The sequence below is a fragment of the Neopelma chrysocephalum genome, unplaced genomic scaffold (genome assembly GCF_003984885.1).
Source record: "Neopelma chrysocephalum unplaced genomic scaffold, ASM398488v2 Primary Assembly neopelma1_44, whole genome shotgun sequence".
Classification (NCBI taxonomy): Eukaryota; Metazoa; Chordata; class Aves; order Passeriformes; family Pipridae; genus Neopelma; species Neopelma chrysocephalum.
In genome coordinates this window covers 24138909-24162711 of record NW_020897703.1, presented here as the reverse complement: position 1 = coordinate 24162711, position 23803 = coordinate 24138909, and the positions used below count along the sequence as shown (strand labels likewise).

Genomic DNA, 23803 nt, shown 5'->3' with positions numbered 1-23803 from the left:
ACCCCACATCAGGGAAAACCCCTCCTGCAATACATCCCTGTATATTAACACCATTCAGAAAGCATGGACTTCTGCAAGCTGTAACATCTATCTAGAATGCTATTTATTCTGACAAAAAGCTGATTTAAAATAGCATGTGCTTAGTGTTTGAAAATATCAGTGGGCTTCTTTTTCCAAAACAAACCAAGAAAGCAAAAAATAATCATACCATAGTAGTTGCAGTGAAAATGGGAAATGAAAGGCAGGAGGCTGAAAAGTAATATCCCTAAACAGATGCTCCTCAGTCCTAATGATAAGAAGAGTATCAATATGTTAAATAGTCCTCGGTGACTGTTAAGTAATCACAGTCTGCAAAGGAAACCAGTTTCCATCATCATCTAGTTTGCTAGCTTTGATATAGCTAAAAATCAATCTAAGCAACACATCCATATATTCCCTCGTGGAATGCTGCATTCTTTTCTGCACCTCAGTCTCCCCTTCTCTCTCTCTCGGTATTTTCTTATATACCTCATAAACACGTGTGTGTTTTACATGAAACTGCGAAAGGAGAAGGAGCCTACAGACTTTCCAGGGCCTGAAAAGTTATTTACTAGCAAAATCTGACAATTCCCAAATGAGACAAGTTTTTATCCCCAGCTATTGGTCCAGACATTGAATACAAGAAAGCAAAACACAATTAAAAACCCCAGAAAAATACAGAAGGAAAAATGTGATTAAATCCTAGAAGCTCAAGACTTGAGGTAATCAAACCTCAATCAGCATTCTATATACCTTGGGGACATCAGTCTTTTGGTCATTCCTTCCTGAAAGTAAATATAAACACTGACACCTTATTCAAAGAAAAATATGTTATTGTGGGTGTTGGATGAACCCATTCCAACCTCAAAGAGAAGCATTTCCTTTATAAATACAGCAAGAAATGAGCTCTGCTTCTACTAAATCCCACAGAAAAACTGAATGACTACCAATGGCCTTCTGCAATTCAAACTAAAATAAAGCATGTTGTTCAAGAGAGTTGTCATCTTTCACAAGTTCATCTTCATAAGTCTTGTAACTCAAGTATCTGGTAAAATGAGCAGGGAAGCTTCTACTGTTTCTCTGAATGCTGAGTTTGTAAAATCAAATGGGAAATCCTGGGAATTTTCAGCAAATTTTCACCTCCAACTTGGTCTGCTGTATCTTGGTTCTCATCTCACACAAAATGTCAGCAAGTTCTAATATTGCAGTCAAACTAAAACATGCTAAAAAGCTATGTTTTTAGCACCTAGTAATATCAGGTAATGAAGAACAGTCATGCTCATTAACTTTTCATTGTGAAATCAAATTTTCATCAGTGCCATAAAAACAAGCAAACAAAACCCCAACTGTCTTCTGTTACACTGACAGTTGCATTTGTTCACTGTACCTGCTAATCAGCAATTAATTTAACACCACCATAATAACTGGAATGGAATAATGGCTCCAGATGCTATGACGAAGGAAGTTTTCATTACTTAAAAATGTATCTTTAGGAATAGCAGGAAGGAAAGGTGCCTCAGAGAAAACAAGGTTCTCTGCCAACGTACAAACTGAAGCAATAATGCAACAAAAAATTTATGTGAACAACAGCCCAAGTTAAAAACTAAGCAGTACTTCAGGTATTCATAATTGCCTCCCTGCTTATCAACGGAGGTGAAAAAATAGGTATAAGGACCCTTCTAGACTCTATGAGCAAAATAAAACCTGTTTTTATGCTTAAAACATGGATAGCTCTATCTTTCATGGTAAAGGACTGCTCTTCACCTTTTCTGGTGTTTGGAATTCAGGAAGGTGCACCAAATGCTAATACAGGCAAACTTATCTGTGCTAAACAAAGGTTGTTTGCTGCTCTTGTGGATTTTTAAAATACTTGTGGTGTAAACGCTTCCTAAAATTCTTGTATGCTTCAATCCAGTCCTCCTCTTTATCATTTCCCCTATTTCTGAATTCCCAAAACAAAAGCAAACCATGTTCCTGAACATGTTCCTCTTCTGTGTCTCAAAGTGGGGAGGGAAGAGAATTAACCGCAAAGCACATCACCCCCAGCACCAACCTTGGAACCTGGGCACCAAGGTGTCTTCAAGGGCTTCAACTCACACATCAGTCTGAGACATACCTGCTCACTTCGACTACAATTTCATTCCCTAATTCTCGGTTGTGTTATGCACAATTTTCTTGACTAATAACAATTACTTGAAAAGAAAATATCTAGTTCCTTTCTGCTTGGTCGTATCATCTGACACTAAACGAAATGCCGAAGAAAATTTGTCTGGACCAACATTTCATAGCATAGCAAGACTCTGCCAATTCCCAAATCCAGCAACACAAGAGCATGGCAACCTCCCTGCCATTAAAGCTTGATTACAATCTGTATATAAAAATCTACAACTATTTATTTGTACATTACTAAACATCAAAAATAACTGTCACACAATTGTAAAATAAAACCCCAGTGTAACTGCTGGTGGTGTTATATGGCTGCTTGTTTGTTTTTAAGTGTTTGGGGTTTGCTAGTTGATTCACCAACTTCAGAAGCATAAAACAGTTCTCTGAAACACAAGTCTAGATGAAGGAAGTTTTATGCCAGCACAAAAACACCGAATTCATAAAGCCAGAAGAATAAACACAATCCTTGGTCTTTTCTTGTTTAAGCTAAACAGGCTGATTTATTATTTTCCTGTCACCAGTTTTTATCTCAGGTTTGAGCTAATCATTTATCCATATCTGAAAGTAATGAAGAACATATAAAAAGAAGAACAATAGTCCAGCAAGTACAAGTCACTCAATTTACTCACCAATCAGTTTTCTTTCAACCCTTCCAGAGTCCAAACACAAGTGCACAAAAATCCTGGGTTAAGTGGCAGAACTTTTTGAATAATTACTAAAAAGGAACTCTGCCTACATAGATCACTTTCAAATGATAATTAAAAGAAAATGATAAATGAAAAAACATTAAAGAACTTACAGCACTAGACAGAGGGCCATGGGTGAAGCTGATCCTCAGAAACTGAGTTTCCAGGTTACATTTTAATTAAGAAAACATTCATATATGTGTCAACATGAAACAAAACATTCCAAAATCTGGTATCTTACATATTCCACATCTAGTTTGCTAATATGCAATAGCATTATTATTATTACTTATTTAGCCTATTCCCTACTGCCTCACAAAGGCAAAACTGATTTTGGAAGTGAAAAGCTTGCATGATATGCAGAACACATACTCTATACATTCCTCCATTAACATACTTTTGAATGAAGTTTTTTTATGCCACCAATCAAATTCCTCAAAATTGGTGTCCCTACATACATTTCACTCCATGATATGCTCCACTTTCCTCCTCTAGTCCCATACTCTTTTGTGCCCTTTTCAAGAAAATAAAAAAATAATTAAAAAAAAGTTCAACCATCAAGTGAAAAATGTCCACAGGCATCTTACACTGATTTATTTTAAAAAAAAACCAAAACCATCCAAACAGCTTCTTCTTTTGGAGAACAGTTTTACATTCCTGAGAGTGAAAAACTACTGGAACAAAACTTCCTCTAAATGTTCCAGGACTTGTCAGACATTGTAATCAGGGGACTTTCCCTGTGGTTGTCGCAGTCGGATTTGTAAGGTAGAAAATGCTCCCACAGTCACGTGAAAGAAGAGCTGCCACAGGTTGCGCAGTTCGTACAGATACATGTTACACAGGCAAATCAGCCCAAAGGTCAGGAAGGACTTGGCATTCCTCCAGCCCGTGTAGTATACAAACAGGTAACACTGTCAGGAAATAAAAAAGAAATCAGATTACCTCATGGCAAGTAACTTTCACTGAAGAAACACTATGTGGTCACTGAGGAATTACAGAAGAAAACAAGGAAAACCTAAAACATGTAAGAACAGTATCAATTCAGCAGTCATGGCAGGGTGAAAAGTACCTGACATCAATACAAGGCTACATTTTGCTTCCATTAAACCCTTTCTGAGAACAATTCTCCCATAATAATAGATTACAACCTACAATGACAAAACAAAGGGGATGTTTCTGTACATCTCTGGTCAAAACATACTCTCAGTTCCACGCCAGCAGTGGAATAGGAACAAGAGCCACTTCAGTCTTCTTCAGGCAAAGCAGTGGGAAGGACAGGGAAAATACCAGGCCCCTGCAGCTGGGAATGAACACTCAGCACAAGGCAATCCCCCAGATACCTCCCAGTGCTGTGCCAGGAGTAATGCCAAGGATTAACTGAGAGATGCAGAGGTCCACAAACACCCACTGCCCTGCTTCAGCTGCTGCAACGTGGATCACATTTGGAGAGAAACACAATCCTACCACATTTTAAGGGTCCGTTTCTGCACGCTGTGGTGTGACACAGTGTCAAGACTGCCCTCAGTTCCCTGCTCTGCCTTCCTCCTACTACAGCTAGAAATCTGTTCAAGTCTCTTGCCTCAAGTTTTATCTCACATGAGTGAGCCTAAAACATCTTATTCCATTTAAGTCTCATGTAAATATGGGACTTTACCTGATGTAAAATTGAGATCAATCTGAATTCTTTAAGGCAGATATTGATAGAAAGTCAACAAGTGGTGAGGGACACAAGTTGTACTGTAACATTTTAGTAGAGACAAGTTGTAGAGAATGGAGATTACAGGTAACCTGGACAAAAGGCTGACTGATATAGAGGCTGATATAAAAGGAAAATCCTGAGACATTATTTTATTTGGCTGCCTGACACTGTACTAAACATTGGCACACAGAAACAAGTAGAAATTGCATAGTCCACAAGAGAATAAAAGTCAAAATAATCATAATAACAGCAACTGAGCATGACAGACATTACAGACATAGGTTAATGTAATAGCAGTGTCACTGAATGACAGATGCCAACAGGCACCAGAATGTCTTGATATAAATTACAGGAAAGTCAAATTCAGATGCAGAAATGGAAAACCTAAAGAAATGAAAAGCAAGGGGAAGTATCAGACAGGAAAAGGAAAATATAGTGAAAAGTGGACAAAAGCTTTGAAAAGGAAGGCGATGCATATTCATGTACAAAGTCAGGAAAATCCCAGGGTGTAGTACCTTGGTATTACTGTATTTACTTCAAATCTTCCCAAAGGGAAGAAGCAGTAAGGTATTTTTCAGATGGTTAAATTTACTTGAACTATGAAACCACTACTGCAAGGAATAATATAACCCCCACTGCTCCTGACTTTAGAGCTAAATTGTAAGCTCCAAACACAAAAGTAAATGCCTTAATTATCTAACTGGAGAAAAATAGTAGCAAACAGAAGCAATTTTGTATTAATCTACTGTATGATAATTTAAGATTAATGAAATAAAATAAAGCAGAAATTATTTTTTATAATTGCCCTATTCAAGGATCTGTGACATTTAAGAAAACATGATGACAATTTATGCATGACTGGGTAATGTTTCTAAACTCTAGTGAATTATGCAAACAGAAAAACGCACCTGGTACAAACAGGCTGCCGTTCCAAGAAAAAATGCAATAACATAGCTGAAATCTTCACCTTCGTTCTGTAAGAATAAACCAAAAAGCCATATTTTACAATGTTTCAGTTAAATACCTCATAGTATGAAAGTTATTAATTATTGTATGTTAAAATAGGTCCACACATTGATTTATAATAATTTATTGATTTATAAACCAAGAGTTAGGACAAATCAGTGCTTGCTTTTATGTCTGGGAAAAAACACCATGATCTGGAGTCTGACCAAAACATTGACTCACAACAGACAACTAATGCTGAGATTTTCAAAAGCCTTAAATGAAGTCCAGGTCTAAAACTGGATACTTAGCTTCTCCAGATGCCTTTGAAAATTCAAGTCTAAACACTGGTAACTAGCTTTGATATCAACTTTGTAGAATTGTGCCTTCCTCCAGCCTCACAAAATGGAAACGAGGTAAAAGGAAGAAAACCCAAAGCGGCCACTAGGGTGGGGTAAAACTCTACACAGAGAATAACGCAGGCAGCTCACGGTAGTGACAGCAAACAGCAGCACAGGAATTTGTCGGAGAGACTACTGGAAAATTAAGTTTTCTTCAAGGAAAAGATGGAAAAATTTACTCGAAGTGACAGATCTTTCTACTATCCGTTTAAAAAAACAAACAAATCCTTCTAACTTATTCAAAAGGGTTGTTATAGTTTCTGTAGAGCTGAGCGGAATAAATTTACGTGCTCAGTGACTATTCCAACTGCATTTCCAACAAACATCTACAACAATCAAAAACTTTCCCAGGAAAACAAAGGGTACCCATGCAAATGTTCTTCCTTGAGAGTGAATATCATTTTGAGAAGAAGGTGGTCCATTCACAAGTACAGCTTGTGTCTGCTCAGCCTATGTTCAATGTGGAGCATTTCCATCTCCAGTGCTGACTAGGAAAAACTCTATATATCTGCACATAAAAATCACCCACACAATGCAGTAACTTCACACCATGTGTAAGTCTTTGCCTTGGTGTCACTGTGTATTTGCTGGGGTACAGCTACAGATTGCAGCAGTTTCACTAACACCCAAACAAAAACACTGATTATAAATGAAACAGTAATTCAGAGAGATGCTTTTGAATGACTTTTCAGAACACATTCAATTAATCATGCTTTGGATTATTTCTCCCTAAACTCTGTGGCTTTTTTCATAATAAAGTAAATTAAGAAAAAATTTAATGGATTTTTAGTGTGCCTCATTTGTCAGAAATGAAAATTATCTTCCATCTGTACTGCCATCTATTACCTCCAGATGCAATAGCATATAGAATAAAATTAACTGGCTGCCCTGGCATCACTTACACAGGTTAATCTAACATTGGCATTCCTTTAAAAAAAAATCAGCTGTGGAAAGTAACAAAATAAGTTTAGAAACATCATGGTAAGTGGTAGAAATCTGTTCAGTGCTATTTGTACTACAGCATACTTTGAATTCATTCCTATTTATAAACTGAGAGAATTGTATATAACACAAAAAAATCTAATTAGTAGAGATATTTGTTCACTATTTCATTCTTGGTCTTTCTTTAAGAAAACAAACCAAAAACAACTCAAAAAGAAGGACCTAGCATGGAACATTTTCTTTAACCTTATTCATCTATCCATTAGTCTTCAGGAAATGCTGAGACCTCAAACCTTACTGCTTATTAAATCTTTACACAGACCAATAACTATATAAGACAAGTGGAATACAGGTCATCTTCTTTACCTTACTTCCCTAAAAAAATCCATTAATTATCAGAAAATATTGCAGTTGGCTGGTGAAAGGCTTAGAGACCAAGACTTACGAGGAGTAGCTGATGAAACTGAGAGTTTTTTAGTTGGGAGAAAAGGAGGCTCAGGAGAGAACTTATCACTCACTGCAACTACCTGACACGAGGCTGTAGCAAGGTGGGTGTCAGTCTCTTCTCCCAGGTAACAAGGGACAGGATGAGAGGAAATGGCCTCAAGTTGCACCAGGGGAGGTTTAGATATTTGAAAAATTTCTTCACTGAAAGGGCTGTCAAGCACTGGAACAGGCTGCCCAGGGAAGTGGTTGAATCGCCACTCCTGGAGGAATTTAAAAGTTGTGTAGATGTGGCACTCTGGGACATGGTTTAGTGGTGAACTTGGCAGTGCTGGGTTAATGGCTGGACTCAGCTCTTTTCCAAGCTAAATGACTCTATGATTCTATGAAGTCTATAAAGGTACATGTTTGAATAAAAGGATTATCTATTAGACAAGCTAGAGGATTACCATTTTCTTTCAGAAAAATTCCATGGGCTTTTTAGTTTCTATGTCTACCACCACAACAGATCCATTAAATGGCAAGGAAGCCCTTTTTGTTGTGGTAACACACATGAACTTTGTGTGCATGCCTGCAAGCACTACCAGCATATTTCACCTGAATTGCTTAAAATCGTAACCCACTATTAGTGACATCGTAGCAGTGAGAATACAAACAGCAGAAGAAATGGAATAGAAAGAAACTGAAAGGCTACAGGGAAGGTCAGAGCAGAGAGTTTACAGAAAAAAATGTTTTTGGGGGATGTTGTTGTTTAAGGAGGTGAGGGGAGTTTAGAAGAAATCACTTGAAATTTTTCCCTGACATTGACCTTTCAGCATACAAAGAGAAATAAGCATCCTACCATTAAGAAGGTTTATTAAATACAAACAAAACAAAAAAAAAAGTTTACAAAAAAATTTTTACAAAACCTGTTTAAAGACGCATGCTCTGTGGACTTTAAAAAAAAAAAAACTGGCCAGATTTTCAAAGCTGTTCATCATTTCACTCAAATGCTTTTAAATAGCATCTACAGAAATTAAACACCTCATACCCTGGCATAAATTTAGAAAACAGAACATTATGTTCACATACTCACTGCTACCAAGGTACCAGGGAAGGAGTTGGCCACCCACCTTCTACTGCTGTTGAAACTCACAGCCTCAATGAATGAGGCATCACACTGAATAAGGATGCTCTGGTCACAAACAATACAGGTTTCATGAACAGAAGCCTGACCTCACAAACAGTATTTCTGAAAATAAAACTGGTGAGACTTAGTTCACATAGCATCTTCTAAGGTCATAATTATGATTGCTATGGTGCATAACTTTTAAACTCACAAAATGTACAATACCTGGAGAAGGCTTTCAATGGCATGAAAGCCACGAATTAAATTCAAAGCTCCACATAACAGACTAAGCACAAATGAGACAATCCCTGGCAGAGTCACAGGTTCCAGACGCTGATGAGGAGCTGCAAAGCAGAAGATCAAAAAAAGATAATAAAGGTCAAAGCAATGCCTTTAGAAATTCAGTAAAAGTGTGATCTCATTTTTCTGTGGCTTCTAGCTCAAGAGATCACCAATGCAAACCACAAAATGTCAATTTTTTTTCTAAAAAGAAGAAGAAACATTTTCAATATTTCAGCCCAAGGTTTAACAAAAAGTAAACTTTCCTTCAGTTCACATATATAATTGTCTTGTTATATTTAGTCTTTATTTCAATGCATTCCATTTATTCAGTATGGTACTGACAGCTGCTCAAACACGCCAGGAAATCAACAGTAAAAGATGCACTCGCTAGTGAAATCCGTCCACAATTAGTAACCAGCTAATAAGTCACGTACTTAAGAGCTTCTCTCGCAGCCTGCACTCTTTAACATTCTTTAACACAAATACATTAGTGAGATATTGAGACTGATTTAGCTTGTTTGCTGAACAGAACACTTTGAGGCAAAGCTATCACAGTCCCCCTCCTTAAAAAATACGGCCAACTGAGTGCTACCGAAGACATAAAACAACAGCTCTGAAACTAAACCAGTATCTATATTACGACCTTATACAGACCTTCCAGATAGTGCTTACAAGTCTCTTATAAACCACGTTAAAATTAAAACAGCCTTTCTTTCCAAGCACACCCACTCCTTCAGGCTTATCTAGGGTCACAAGTATGTAACAGTTGTGTATGTTCCTCATTACTGTCCCTTTCCCTTTTTCATAATTAATAACAGAAAGCAAATGTGAAAAAAACAATGCAAAACTCTTAACAGTCTGGGTGACACTGGGAAAACAATGTGACTACTGAGCCACACTCAAATCATTCTGTTCAAATCAACCAAGTGTAAAGAAGTGAACAACGAGGTTAATGAACTGTAACGTTAATAGAGAGAGGGGTGTCAATCCCGGTTGTTTGCATTGCACAGACTCAGGAAAAAGGTTTTTCAAACAGTTTTTGAAGTTACAGAACCTAAAGAAAAAACCAACAAAAGCTATTTCACATTGATAAGCAGGCAGGGCTGTCTAATTATGAGTGTACGATAACACAAAAATAAAACACAGGATGAGTTCAGTTAATTCATTTGTGCTGAATTTAATAGTGTAATCAGTTGGGTTTTTTTTAAACAAAAGCATAACCCACGTTTAACTTTGAGAGCTCATTGCTTTTCTAACTGTAGGGCACATTACTCCCAGCAATCACTCAGTTAAGGTTAGATATGCTATTTGCATACCAAACCACTCTTTTTCAACGACTCCTAACTGGTCGTTTTGTTTTGGCTTTTTTAAACCAGCTCATCTAGAGTGTGGCAAAAAACTGAGGGTGTATGTGACTGTTTTTAGCCAAAACTAATTCCATTTCACTAACTGACGGATAAAATTAGTTCACTGCTCTCCACTCACAGTTCTCCAGACAATCTCATTTTCCCCATGTCCTGTGTAACTTAAAATCATTGTGTGTTAAAACAGCATTTAAAACACCTCTTTGAGAACCATGGGGGGAAAGAAGAGTCTCATCAGCTAAATCAAGACAGTCTGTGAGGGATCATATAGTACTAATTTTTCTCTCTTATTAAAATACAAAAACAAATCCAAAAAACTTGAAGGACATTGCATACCACTACTGATGTCAATTAACTCTCCAGGGCTTAACGGATTTTAGTGCTACAATCAAAGCAACAAGAGTCATTTATACACTAAAAGATGAAGAAAAAACCAAAAGAATGAAGAAGGGACATCAGAGAATGCAGGGTAAAGGCCAGCTGAATTTTAGTTGGTACATCAATCAATCTTAGAAGTATGATAAGTACCATATCAAAAATCCTCAATTGAAATAAAGCACAAATTCTGAATTTAATGCTGACATTTAAATAAAAATTCAGAAAATTGACACGATATGAGAAACTGCACTACTTGTAAGGACATTTACTTAAGACTAAAATGTCAAAAACCCCAAAAACTTGGAGCATACAATCAGGCAAAAAATAATTTCAATTTGACAACTGTTCCTTCATTGAAAAAAAGCTCAAATAATAAATTTATCCTAACCTAAAACATCACACATCAGCATGCTGTCACCCTATTTCTAATGCCTGCCAACACCTACATTCACCTCTGAAGCAAAATTCCATCTATAATCTGAGCACTTTATGCTTCACACATCCATAATTACCCCTATTTCTCACTACACAGCACAACTTTCTCTGAAGGAAAAGCGCTGCTATTTTCAATTACTTTCACAACACAGGAGGCCTGGGCACTACACTGTGGCTACAGGAGCAATTACAGTCCAAGTAACAGCCAGCAGCATGGCGAAAAATAATGCATCCAACTCTGCCCTGCTGCATAACAAAACAAGGTTAGCCTCCACCCAACTCCCCACCTCTGCACGCTCTCCAGCCTCATTTAACATACTTGATGCACTTATAGCAAGTCCTACTTTTTAACAGGACAGCATATTCAGGAAATTACACTAGGCAAAACATATCTTTTTGTGAGAATTTGTCCTTAGAGCAAAGGAGAAACTTTGAAGTCTAGCCAACTGAGTGGGCAGCAAACATCCAGAGAAAGTTCTTTTCAAGGGTGGAGGGAAGTGATGAATGTAAAGGATTACAAAACTATTAGCAGACTCCCTAAAATAGACACTGTTATTCAATGCCATCTAAAATGTGAGGAGCTGAAGAAGGAGCAAAGTGCAAACCTCTCATAAGGTACAGTTCTTTGATGGTGAGTTTCTACAGCAGCTCAAGGAAGGAAGTGGAAAACTGAACAGAGATCTATGGAATTCACAGGAAGAAGAAAGTTTAAAGTAACTCAAAGAGAAACAGAAGAAAATCAATATGGAAAGAAGAGAGGACAACAGAACTGCTTCTGTAAGAAGTCTGGGAGAGGTAGGTGAAAAATATTAGAAGGTCATCTGCCAATTACTGTTGAATCTTCCTTTATAGTAAAAAGGGAAATGGTCCCTATTCATTTTAACTTAAGCCCATGTGATCTTCCGACACTTTTACTCAAAAAAGTGATAAAAAACTCATCCGATTTTGACATAGGTCAAGTTCTCTCACGCTTATTGCTTTTTCTTCTCCCAATTGCAGGAAGTTTGAATCTGGACAACCAGTTGCCACTTCTGACACCATAATCCACAGGGCAGGATTACACCAGAACAGTAAGAGTAAACAATACAAGCATCAAAAGTGGTAGAAGGATGGTATGATGGTATCACAGCATTATACCTTTAAAAACAACTCACACATGTAAGTAGGAGATGATTAAAGGTCTGCACAGTACTGCTTAGATTTCACTCTTTTATACACTTCAAACACCTTTACACTTTTTCTTTATTCTTTTTCCAGAATCTAACTCTAATACTGGTAAATTGCAAATACAGAGATTGTAAACTATTTCTACACTGTCTCATAGCACCTGGAATTCTCAGAATCGGGGCCCCAGAGTGCCCCAGTGATTTTGTTTGGTTTTCACTTCAGTAGAAAGCAGTTTTCAATCTTCTAGAGTAATCCTTACGAGTAAGTACGTAATAAGGATAATGCACTGGCAAAGAGATCCTATTAACACATACATATATATAAACTGCACAAAATTAAGCTAATCTCTTTTATTACAAAACTGTAGGAAGTATTTAGATTTATGATTGCAATCCTAGGATTTATGATTGTAGCCTGACACTGTAAAGTGTCAGGCAGAATATGCCTGCCCAGGATAACTTACAGACTTTGGGGGGAAAAAAAGGGAAAGATATTAACTAATTAAAATCAACACTTCCTTCCATTCTATTTATGATTTTCTTTCACTAAACTTGGAAGACTGAAATCAGATGATGTCAGGTTCACATGTGGAGTTCACATATTAGTGCAAGGATTTGGCAAGTTTTTAAGTTTCTATCCTGTTGAGAAACATATGAAGGTGGGCCTCAAACTCTCTTAACAGCACAAACCTTTAACCCAGGTCAACCACACAATTCCATATTTACTTCCAACATGAAGCAAATTAAAGTTTTAAAAAATTAATGACTACTTAAATGAATGTGTCAATTTTATACAAAATTGCAATTCTTAACACTGTACACAAGGTACTCATTTTAGCAAGTGCATCTTTTAGCCAGCACAGCTCTTTGGATTTTCACCATGGCAGATGCTTCCTAAAGTGATGCTCCTCCCTCCAGCTGCTCTAACTCCTGACACTGTGCTCTCAGCTTATGTCATCACTAAGTCTTACTGGGAAGAAATATTAAAATTTTCAGAAATCTTGAAAGGTCAGAAAAAGAAAGATCATCTTCTTGTTAAGTGCCCATCTTCATTTGCAGTATTTTTTTCCCTTCAATATAGCAGTCCATTGAACAGATCCATTTCTCCCTCTGAGTGCCTTGGGAAGACGTGCACTTCGAGCAGGGGACAAAACAGACATCCAAGCTAAAATGCACATAAGGTCATGGCAGCTTTATGCTTTAGAGCCATGAAAAAGCTTTTTTCTAAAAAAAAAAAAATCAAAAATGAATTCTACTACTCTGTCTCATTTAGGGATATAAAACCAGAAGTCTGGAACTTACCTGCAGATATCTTACCAGTACCCTTATACTCCCCCACAGATATATGTGCAAAGCCATTTGCTGAGCCAAGTTCTGACACGGAAATTTGGTAAGGTGGTCTCAGTTTGATCTCTGTCTGCATGTCAGCAAGATTCATCTTTGTTGACAAAGAACGCGTGTTGTTGTATCTCTGTTTGGTCCTCTGAATGAAATTATCTGTGTAAAATTTAAAATAAAAAGGTATATTTTTATGGACTTTTGTTAGTTAAATAATCCAAGATCATGCAGCTCTATGTACTACACACTTCACAAACTGAAACATAGTCTTTGAAATGTTTGCATTTATCTTGAATTTTTAACACTATTTCTGTTTTGTGCCTAATACATCATGGGTTATTTAATTCTGCAGTTAAAAAAAATCTAAGCTCTAGGAATCTAATTACTTAATAACTATGAATAAACTAATGACTTTTCACTGTATGAGACTGAATGCATTTCTAATACAATGGGTTTACTGCATTTATTACAGCTTTTCTGTTAGTTTAGTAAATATCCTTATGAAAAAATTAACTCCTGCATTCAAGTGTGAATGTACTTGAGTATGAAAAGTGCTTGCAAAATATTCAGGAGAAGAAAATAAATATATATTTAAGCTGTAACAGACTTAAATTCTAACTTAACAACTAGTAGAACAAAGGTGTTGGGGGAAAAAAAAGCGTTCATAGAAATTTTCACAAGAAGACAATAATGTTATACAGAAATTCTTACTAACTGACTGACTGAATTATAGACAGGAATTAACCAACTGGAATATCTGCCCCCCTATTTCTCAAACTGCTGTTCTTTTTGCTCTAATGTGTTTTATAAAAATATCTAAAATAACTGCCTAATATATAGCATTAAAGCAACATAAATTAATGGAATTTGTAACAACTGTTATCTGGTATATATGAGATGAGCTGCATTTGGAGTTTTCATGACAGAAGATTAAATGCTTCACTACATCGTAAGATAAATAAAAATGTCTCCCTTTCATGTACTGAACAAAAGTTACACCACAGCTAAGAGTAAGCTCCATGACTTCACAGGTTAAGTATTTCAACAGGTATGAAGTCAAACAACTCCTAGTATTAATAACTAGGAGAAGATAAACTCCAGAGTTGGTCACACAAGGCTCAAATCAAAACCTACTGGAATGAACAGAAAGATTACAAAAAAGTTTCGATAAAACTCTAGTAAGCCTAATTTAATGCTTTTTTAAATACAGAAGTATTTCTTCGTTAATTCTAACAGGAGTTAATTCACATTCTAAATCTGCCTAAAATACAGCTATAAACTGCCTTGGACGTTTTTGTTCTATGTGCATTAAGTTGCACATCTATTTAAATACTCATTTGTCTCAGTGTGAGAATAAAGGGGAAAAAAAGTCAGATCCTTACCAAACTCTATAAAACAGTATGGTCTGATTGCAGTATTTGTCTTCATCATATTGTAGGTAGTGATGAACTCTTTCTGAAGCTCATCCAGGAAGCAGAAAGCCAGGACACTGGGATAATTTTCAGTGCACAACATCATATAGCTTACTCCCAGGGAACTTATAAAGCTAGAATTGAGAAAACATATTTCAAATCCAGTCAAGTAGCTGCTTCTCTGGTCTGATCTCATATTCTACAATCAGAAAAACAAAACTTTATCTGGGGTAGCAAAGGAATTAATGTTTACTGAAAACTCCAACAATATTCTGGAAGAAAAACAATTTACTTTTAGGCTATGTTTTACTTTGACACCACATTGTACAATCATATGAGAAGCTGTATTATACATATATGTGTGTGCGCACACATATATACACACATCCATGAAACAGAAAACAACAAAGCTTTTGGAAGGGATCTTCAAGATTCAGTTCCAACTCCCACTAGACCAGGTTGCTTAAAGCCCCATCCAGCCTGGCCTTGAACACTTCTAGGGATGGAGAATCCGCAGTTTCTCAGGGCAACCTGTGCCAGTGCCTCACCACCCTCACAATAAAGAAATTCCCCCTAATATCTAATCCAAACCTGCCCTCTTTCAGTTTAAAGCCACTTTCCCTTGTCCTATCACTATATGCCCTTGCAAAAGAACTTCCACCAACGTTTGAGTAGGTTTCTCAAATTTAAGTTTCTCAATTTTAAATTTCTGATACATTAATACTGCCAATAATTAATCTTAATTTGATTAAGCATTTCCAAGGTGAACTGTTAATTTTTTAACTGACAGACACAACACAGGATGTTGCAAATACATAGAAAAGAAGCCTTACTTTATGTTATACTGTCCAGTTTTCAGAGTACACCTATCAGGAAGCTGAGAAAGTTTCTTTGCGAGCATTTTAAAATATTTTCTACATTCTTGCATTCCTGTGCTCTGCTCATAGTCAGTGGATGCAGACAGTGGGAGCCCATCCCTCACACGGACCACAGAGGCAGACAAGATCATAGACATTGCCGACAGAGTTAACGACAACCTACAACAAAACACAGATCAGGAGCAATCAGAATTAAGGTAAAAGCAGAAACAACGGAGTCAACTGTGATTAATCAAACTTCTCAAGCTGTGTACTAGGTTCAGGCTTCAAACAGGGCACAGTGAGGATTTTCAACCATAACTCAGATTTGAGTCCTAACTGAACGGGACCTATTAGTCTACATGAACCACAAAGCAGTTCTTCAAACCTTACATTAAATCAAAATATTCAAAAGTTCAGCATGACAAGCATTAAAAGAAGGATTATTTATCTGCTAAGTATCAGTACACAAGTGGGCGAACTGCTAGAATTTATATGAAGCCAAAAGCAAACACTTCCTCAGCTCTTAACACTGCTCTGCAGACTCCTACCATGTACTGCACCTATCACTTCAGAGACTATGAAAAAATATTTTTGCCTCCCTCAGATGATGGTACCCAAGATCCATACAGTCACAAACTGCAAAATGAAACAGATTTCTGAATACAGCTGAAATATGCTTTTGTGTGCAATACTGACATGTTTACAGCACCTTTCAAACTATGACGTTAAGGGTGCTTTACAAGCCTCAGCGACTGAAGGACTGTATTCTCAAAAGTCAGGAATCCAAATTTTCTCCAAATAACACTCCCTCTTCATAAAAGAGAGGAAACAGCTATTTTTCTCCCTGAACTCTCACCATCTCTATTTCCCACTACCCAAAGGTTAAGTAAGACACTTAATGAAAAATCAACAATATTCAGGTTTTTCAAGGTTATTTACTCTTCAGAGAGAAAGAGGCATATAATAATGAAAGCACTGAAAATGTCTTGTCATTTTCAGTTTAAGAAATTCAGCTTCATCAGCTTCATCAACTTCAACCTCCTTCGAGATGCATCACATTAGCTGAATAAATTCCAAATTAATACCCTCTTATTTTACTTGAACAGCATATCAGACTTTCCCCAAAGTCATAAAAGCAGTGGAAGCCGCTGCTGTCTGTTGTCTGCTGAACACCTCTGGGCTTTTATCAGGTGCACTTGTTATTTCAGCACTTCACAAGAGAATTCCCTCCTGTACCAAGTGCTTTGATCATCTGGACACAAAAACAAAAAAACAACTACAACTTCAGGACTTGCTCTAGATCAGCCTGCTGGGTATAAAACAGGCAAGAAGCTAAAGCCACAGTTCTAGAAACTTTTCACTATCTCTTGAGTTCATGCACGTACTCCCAGAAGGACAATTGACATGGAATGCACACAGACCCATTTTCTTAGCTATGCTGCTCCCCATATAACCAAGGCAGCAGCTCAAGAGCATGACAAAATTGCAGAGGAGCTTTAAACTGTAATGGTTCTCTGACAATAACCATCTCTACCATTTGGAACTCAATCCTAACAGGGACTTCTGGGAGCTATATCAATATACACAAAAGAACAACGATGTGATAGCCAAGTTTAAATACCCCCTCATTAACTTACTTGCACAAAATGTAATTTCATGGATCTGCATTTCCTCTGATGAAACAAATAACTTTGTTAGCACCTAACATGAAGAAAGAAACAAAGCTCCATGTCCTGTTTCAGGAAAAGGTAGTGAATATGACTGCACTGCAGGAGAAACTCAGAATCCTGTAGCCAGCTCTCAGAAGAAAAACTATTGTTCTGTTCACTTTTTAAATGATCTTGACGGTTAAAGTTCATGTTGAGCTATCTGATGAGATAAGAACAAAAAGAAAAAGTTAATAAATGCATTTACTGGCTAACAACATTCTTCAGCTTTTTGTGAGGACATACTTATTGGAAATGCCTGAACATATCCAAGGGAGGTTACTCACAACGTACTCAAAGAAAACTAGAATAATAGAGATATTAAAATGTTTCTGTGTTCTTTAAGTGAAGCTCAGGAAATCTCATCGCTTCAGCCATTTAAAATGGGAAAACGTTATCTGTCTGCACAGTACACAAGTAACTCAGGGTAACACAATCTTTGACTTTGATCCCATCATTCACCTCATACTCTATGTTTAATCATTCTGTAATATCCTCTGATCAGGACACTTTGGGAACATAACACAACACAACACAAACCACAGCTGTATTTCCAAAGCATTAATATTTTCAATATTCAATCTCACCATAGTTGCTTTGCTCCTATAACTCCTAAGGACAAAGAACATAAATACCACTAACAACAGCATGTATGCACAGACAACGGACAAAGGATAAGGACGTTTTGACAGGTATTATTTCAATTTTTATGTCTATTCTATATGTATATAAATATTTGCATAAATCTAGAACAAAACTTTCTTAAAGACTCCTATTTACATTTAGAGAAATTAGGCTCTCTAACAGGAGATAAGCCTCCACTGAACCCTTAATATATTCTCTTATATACTACAAAATCACATAAGGTGAAAATTGTGTTTAGATGAACGATCTTAAGAACACCAGTCAGCCAGGTTTTGTTACCATCATCTTAAAAACCCACCCCTTGAAAAGATGTACTTTTTCCTCAGCTTCCTAACAGCAAAATCAGAAAACTAGCTAAAAAATTATGCCAATAAAAGAGAATCACTTTGGTTGCAAGATCACACATATGTCAAGAGATGTGTAATACACATACTGTAACAGAACATTCAGCCTTACTTGAAAATGTATTAACATAAGAAAAAAGTTTACTAAATCTTCAAAATGAAAGAGCTGCTTTACCCAGCTCTCAAAAGAGCACAGCTTTACAGAAGGAGTCGAGTGGTAAATTTGATATAGACTTACATAGGTAGAGATTGAAGAATGAACATTAAGGATATGGCAGTGCTTTTAGAACTGTCTTTAAATGTCTTTTTTAAACATTATTCAAAATTGCATGAAATAATTCACCAAATTGTTACAAATTTCATACATTTTTGTTCAAAAATTCTATATGCCTCAACCACCTGAAGATGACAGAAGACTTCATTTCCACTACAAATGGTCTATAAATCTCTTACAGGTGCAGGGAAATGAGCAGGGATCAGGTTCACTATCTCATTCCACGACAGAACTGAAGACTACCAAATCCAACCAGCGGGTGTTTGCCTCACAGGTACCACAGGGTGTTCTTCACAAAATGTCACCAGCCTTGTCACAAGCTGTTGTCAATGCTACAATGTCATATGGATTCAAGAGGCAACTGGAAAAATCCACAGGAAAAGCTACTATGGTTATTAAAACCAAACCACTGCCCTTTGTTCAGCATGATTCTGACCTCAAAACGATCACCAACAGCAAGAGTACACCATGGAAGCACCACTCCATGCTTGCACCGTTCTTATGTTTTCCCTAGTTAGTATCCAATTCTGCCTCATCTTTATTGATTTCCCCTTACACTCCCTCATAGCCCTCCCTGCAAACAAGGACCGGAAGAACTCATGGAAAAGAGGAACATGGAGAAAGCTGGCCACAGACAGGTAAAAGTCAGCTGAATGGCCATTCCTCTGTTACTCCACCTTCCCAAGAGCTGTCCAATTCCTCACACACATCAGCATTCACTGAGTTCACAAATAGGAATTAGCATGTGTCTGGTTTCATTTTCTCCCATACACAGGAAACCTCAGATGATGGAAACCAGAGCCTGTTTCACTGCACGTTTTTTTCTGAAGACATATTCAATTATATCTTGTTTATTTCTGTTATGATCGTACTCAATCCAAGGCAACATCTGGAAAAGCCCTAGAAAGTGGCATATATTCCAGTCTTTTGTAACAAATTGGTCATCCTGTTTGTGATCTGACAGTAATTATTTTAGACCTATCTGCCAACATCTCATAATATTTTTTACAGGCGCTTGAAAGTGGCCTGTGACTATGGTTTGCTCAGGATACACACATTTTTTAAGAAGTGTAGGTTCCTAAAAACTGTAAGTAGATCTAGTGTAACAGCAAGCCTACTCTCCTGCACCTGCCAGCCTTCAGTACCAACTTAATCATGGCATTTCTTGCCAGGATGTCTGCCTCTCATGACAGCCTTCCATAAAACATAAAATTGGGAAGTGGGTGCAAGCTGCACTCCTGCTTGACATAGAATGAAGATACAGCTTCTGTTCTTGTTTCAAGTGTACGTAATAGTGTCAGACAATCTTTTGTCCCCAGTTCTGAGGGTTGTGACAGCTGCATTATGCAGGCAGGAGTCTTAATTCTTCCACCCTGCAGCACACTTCAGAAATCCGTGTAACAAAGTAAAGCACTACAGAAGACCACCACAAATAAAGCAACTGACATTGTCAGGTACAATCAGACAGGGAAATAATCCTAAACTACTAACCCACATAATCCTTCCCATAAAGCAGAGGAGAAAGAGACCACAGAAGCAGAACCACAATCACAGAGTCAATTATTTTGGAAAAGATCATCGAGTCCAACCTATGACCCAACACCACCGTGTCAACTAAAACAAAGCGCCACGTCCAGCCTTTCCTTAAACACTTCCAGGGATGGTGACTCCGCCACCTCTCTGGGCAGCCCATTCCAATGTCTAATCACCCTTTCTGTGACTCTTCCTGACGTCCAAACAATCCTGACAAACTAAGGGAACGGATCAAGCCGCATCCCAAAGTTTGAGAACCTGACCCTCTCACCTACCACCTACTTACGTGGCAGCTCCGACACGACCATTCGCACCCTTTGCCGCCGCCGCAGAAGCGCTGACTCAGCGGTCGGTGCCTCACACGGGTCCGCACCGCGAAACTTTAACACAACCTGCTGCCGAGCCCGGAGCGCGGCGCGGCCCCGCCGCCCCGGCTCTCGCTGCCCAGCGGCGCCTGCGAAGAGCCCCGAACGGCCCCCGGCGCCTCCTGCGCCCGCCCTGCCCGCCGCCACCACCAACCCCTCCGTGACAGCGGCGCCGCGACCCCCGCGGCTGAGGCGCGGACGCAGCTGGCCCTGAGGCTCGGCAGCCAGGCCTGGGGCCGGCAGCGGCGGGTGGGCGGGCAGGCGGGAGGGGAGGCGGTGGCGCGGGCCGGGCTGGGCCGGGCTGGGCCGGGCCGGGCAGTGCCGGCCCCGTGTCCCGCGGTGCCGGTGCCGCCCCCGCCCCTCATGGCGCGGGGGGCGCGAGCCGTACCTGGGCACAGCGGCGGCGGCGGCTCCCGCCGGGCATTGTGGGAACGGACACGTCCGCGCGCGCCCCGCCGGAGGCACAGCGACCCCGCGCGGGGCGGCCCCGCCATGGCGGGCGCGGGGGGGCGGGGAGGGGCGGGGCCGCGCCGTGAGAGGGCTCTGAGGCGGGGCCGCCGTGAGGCAGAAAAGGGGGACTGCTTCGTTTATCACAGAATCGTAAGGTTGGAGAAGACCTTTTGAGATCGTCGAGTCCAGCCTGTGACTGAACACCACCAAGCACCAAATGACACGCCCAGTTTTGCCTTAAACACTTCCAGGGACAGGGACTCCCGACGCCTCCCTGGGCAGCCCATTCCAATGTCTAATCACCCCTTTCTGTGGAAAAATTCCTCCTCATGTCCAATCTAAACCTCTCCTGGCGCAGTTTAAGTCCTCTTATCCTGTCGCTGGTTATCCGTGAGAAGAAGCCAACACGCATCTGGCTGCAGCCTCCTCTCGGGTACTTGTGGAGAGAGACAAGGTCACCCCTGAGCCTCCTCCCCTGCCCGATAATTAGCCCCATTGTCAGCACAACTGAGGTTGGGTTTTCCCGAGTAATAACTTATGAAGACTGCGGCTGGCAGGTTTCCACCAGGTTTGATGGACTCGCACAGCCCTTGGCATACGCCTGGCACTGTGTGAATGACCAGAGGTGTGTGTTGCATTCTCTGACAGGGACGCTGGAGCGTGTGTGATGGGGATGTAGTAGCCACCAGGAAAAGTGCACCGAGACAAGACCAGCTGCTACACTAATTTCACTCATTTCCAGACAAATCAACTGGGCATGTTTCAACAACAAATGATAATACAAAAGCAAAAGTTTGCAAGTCTCATTACCTATCCTAAAGTGAGGTTCCTATTTTAAACTACTTTCATTACTGATACAAGGACAATTTTTTCCCTGGGCTGCTCTTCAACTTCACTGTTTTCCTGCCGAATCACACAGTTTTAGTCTGTTGGCTCAAATCTCAAATGAAAGTAGCTTATTTCCTTGCTAACGCCTTTTAATTTCTCCTTCCATCTGTTACTACTTCACTATCCAAGTGCTTGCAGCATTGCAGAGTGTTGGGGTAGAGGTAATACACCTTACATTGTGGGCTTTCAGACTCTGCTGAGCTCCACTCGGGAGCAGGCTGGTCAGGAGGATGGCACTGAAGCTCAGTAACACACTCCAACCTCAACACTGCCTTCTCCAGGCAGCATAAGCAATTTTAAATGGACACCTGTGGTAACCCCGGATACCAGTGGGGCATCACCTGACTCCCAACCCCTGAGATAGTGTCTGTGAATGCCAGCGATTCCGGTGTGTTAAAATGATCTCTTAGATCTTACCAGGTCTTAATTGCTATTGCTGGAGATTTATTTCGCCCTTTCAGCCTCCAGGCTTTCTCCTCCATGCTCCAAGCAAAGCTCAGCCAAGCTGAGGACTCGAGCTCTCAGTGTCAAACAAGGCTGCAGCAAAGGGTACAAGGTTAACTATGGCTCTGGAGCTGAGTATCAGAGTGGGAGGGAAGACTAGCAAAAAGAGAAAAATTATTTTTAGAGGAGAATTGAGACAAGGTAACATTGAAGCAGGGGGTCAGGAGATGGGTCTGGCAGGGAGATGTGGGAGAGGAAGACAGGTGCAGGAGAGGTCGCTTGCAGGTGCTTGGTGAGGTAGTTTTTCTCTGAATATAAAAGCTCAAGGAAAAAATAATGTCCTGGAGACCATGGGAGAAGACCCTTTTCTGAGCTTCCTTCTTGCACTGAAGGCTGGTTGCAGGGAGGAACTGCCAAGGATGTGCACCTCGAATGAGTCTTGCTAAACCAAGGGATGGAGCGTTTATGTGTCTGAATATGCAGCTTGGCATCTCCAAGTTTGTATCTTGGCCTGTCGGGAAGAAACTGTGCTCCCTTGTCAGGCTTCTGTAGAGCAGAGCATGGGAACGTCTCAATCCTGACCGACTAGACACAATTGAAGCACACATTTCAGAAGATGATACATTAATCTGAATAATTTCCACAGAGTCCTTATCCTGTATAAACAGAGTGCACAGTATTACAAGCTGCTACACAATTTAACAGCTTATGATAACATCTACTATAATGCAGAGAACTAGTGATTACTTAATTAGAGGCTGTCTAAAGGTTTGTGATAAGTGCATACGTGTGTAATTTTAATTTTTCTAGTTCTTCTGAACTGTTTATCTTTCAACCCTAAAATTCTCTCGACCTTTCGTAAATGTTTTAAGGAAAAAAAGATAAGCATTTTGCATTTACATGAACAGGACTTCAAGAATTGTATATACATCTATTAGTTCAGACATATATATTCCTAGGGGAAGGAAACACATTATTCTTTATTTTCAGGTGAACCTGGCCCCAAGAGGCTAAATAAATCACACAAGGTCACCGAGGGAGGTAGTGGCAGAGTCAGAAGTGGGGTTACAGCTCCAACACTCTTAGCTCTCACGGTGAACTTAAATTATACCTCTTATTCAAGAATTTGCATGGCTAACCAGCCAGTTACACTTTAAATTGCTTTTTTTCCTTGTCCCATTCACTCCCCTAAGACATGGAAGCAGTAAAACATTGTCAGAGGGGCACCGTGCAGTGAATGCATTAGTGAAAGCTGCAGCCAGAATTAAAACTGAGATTCATAAGAAGCAAATACAGTCAGTGCAAAGAGAAAACAAAGCAGAGGAATGTAAATGTTACAGAAGGAGAAGAGGTGAGGAAACAAATGTGAGTACAAGGCAGGGTATGGAGAGTGTCAGAGGCTGAAGAGAGAGCTGGATGGGAAGGACTGGTGACAAAGGAGTCCCCATGGCGCCAAGCGCCTCAGAGGTGACAGCGAGGTGCATCTCCATGAGCACAGCAAAATAATGAA

General features: G+C 39.4%; 1 protein-coding gene across 8 annotated transcripts; it reads right to left on the bottom strand.

The window, feature by feature from the left end:
- Positions 1-2656: 2656 nt before the first annotated feature.
- On the bottom strand, positions 2657-20970 carry SEC22A (SEC22 homolog A, vesicle trafficking protein). Of its 8 annotated transcripts, none has more exons than XM_027678995.1 (9): positions 20433-20619; positions 17813-18974; positions 17282-17513; positions 15618-15821; positions 14755-14918; positions 13337-13531; positions 8635-8753; positions 5478-5543; positions 2657-3781 (listed from the first exon to the last, which is right to left on the bottom strand). In XM_027678995.1, the coding sequence occupies exons 4-9, from the start codon at positions 15797-15799 to the stop codon at positions 3581-3583; spliced, it is 927 nt and encodes a 308-aa protein (XP_027534796.1). In that variant the 5' UTR covers positions 15800-15821; positions 17282-17513; positions 17813-18974; positions 20433-20619; the 3' UTR covers positions 2657-3580. The 8 variants fall into 8 exon arrangements, with proteins under 8 accessions (XP_027534796.1, XP_027534801.1, XP_027534802.1 ...); XM_027679000.1 differs by having other exon boundaries at positions 17813-17962; XM_027679001.1 differs by lacking the exon at positions 20433-20619 and adding an exon at positions 16818-16896 and having other exon boundaries at positions 17813-20197.
- Between the last annotated feature and the right edge of the window lie 2833 nt (positions 20971-23803).

What these genes read in the sequence shown, in the direction of transcription:
- SEC22A (XM_027678999.1), bottom strand. Translation starts at nt 15,799, where the DNA reads ATGTCTATGATCTTGTCTGCCTCTGTGGTCCGTGTGAGGGATGGGCTC. An exon ending in ACTGGACAGTATAACATAAA is followed by an intron (nt 14,919 to 15,617) that starts GTAAGGCTTCTT and finishes TCTCAATTCTAG; the next exon opens with CTTTATAAGTTCCCTGGGAG. An exon ending in TACTGGTAAGATATCTGCAG is followed by an intron (nt 8,754 to 13,336) that starts GTAAGTTCCAGA and finishes TCTGCTTTGCAG; the next exon opens with CTCCTCATCAGCGTCTGGAA.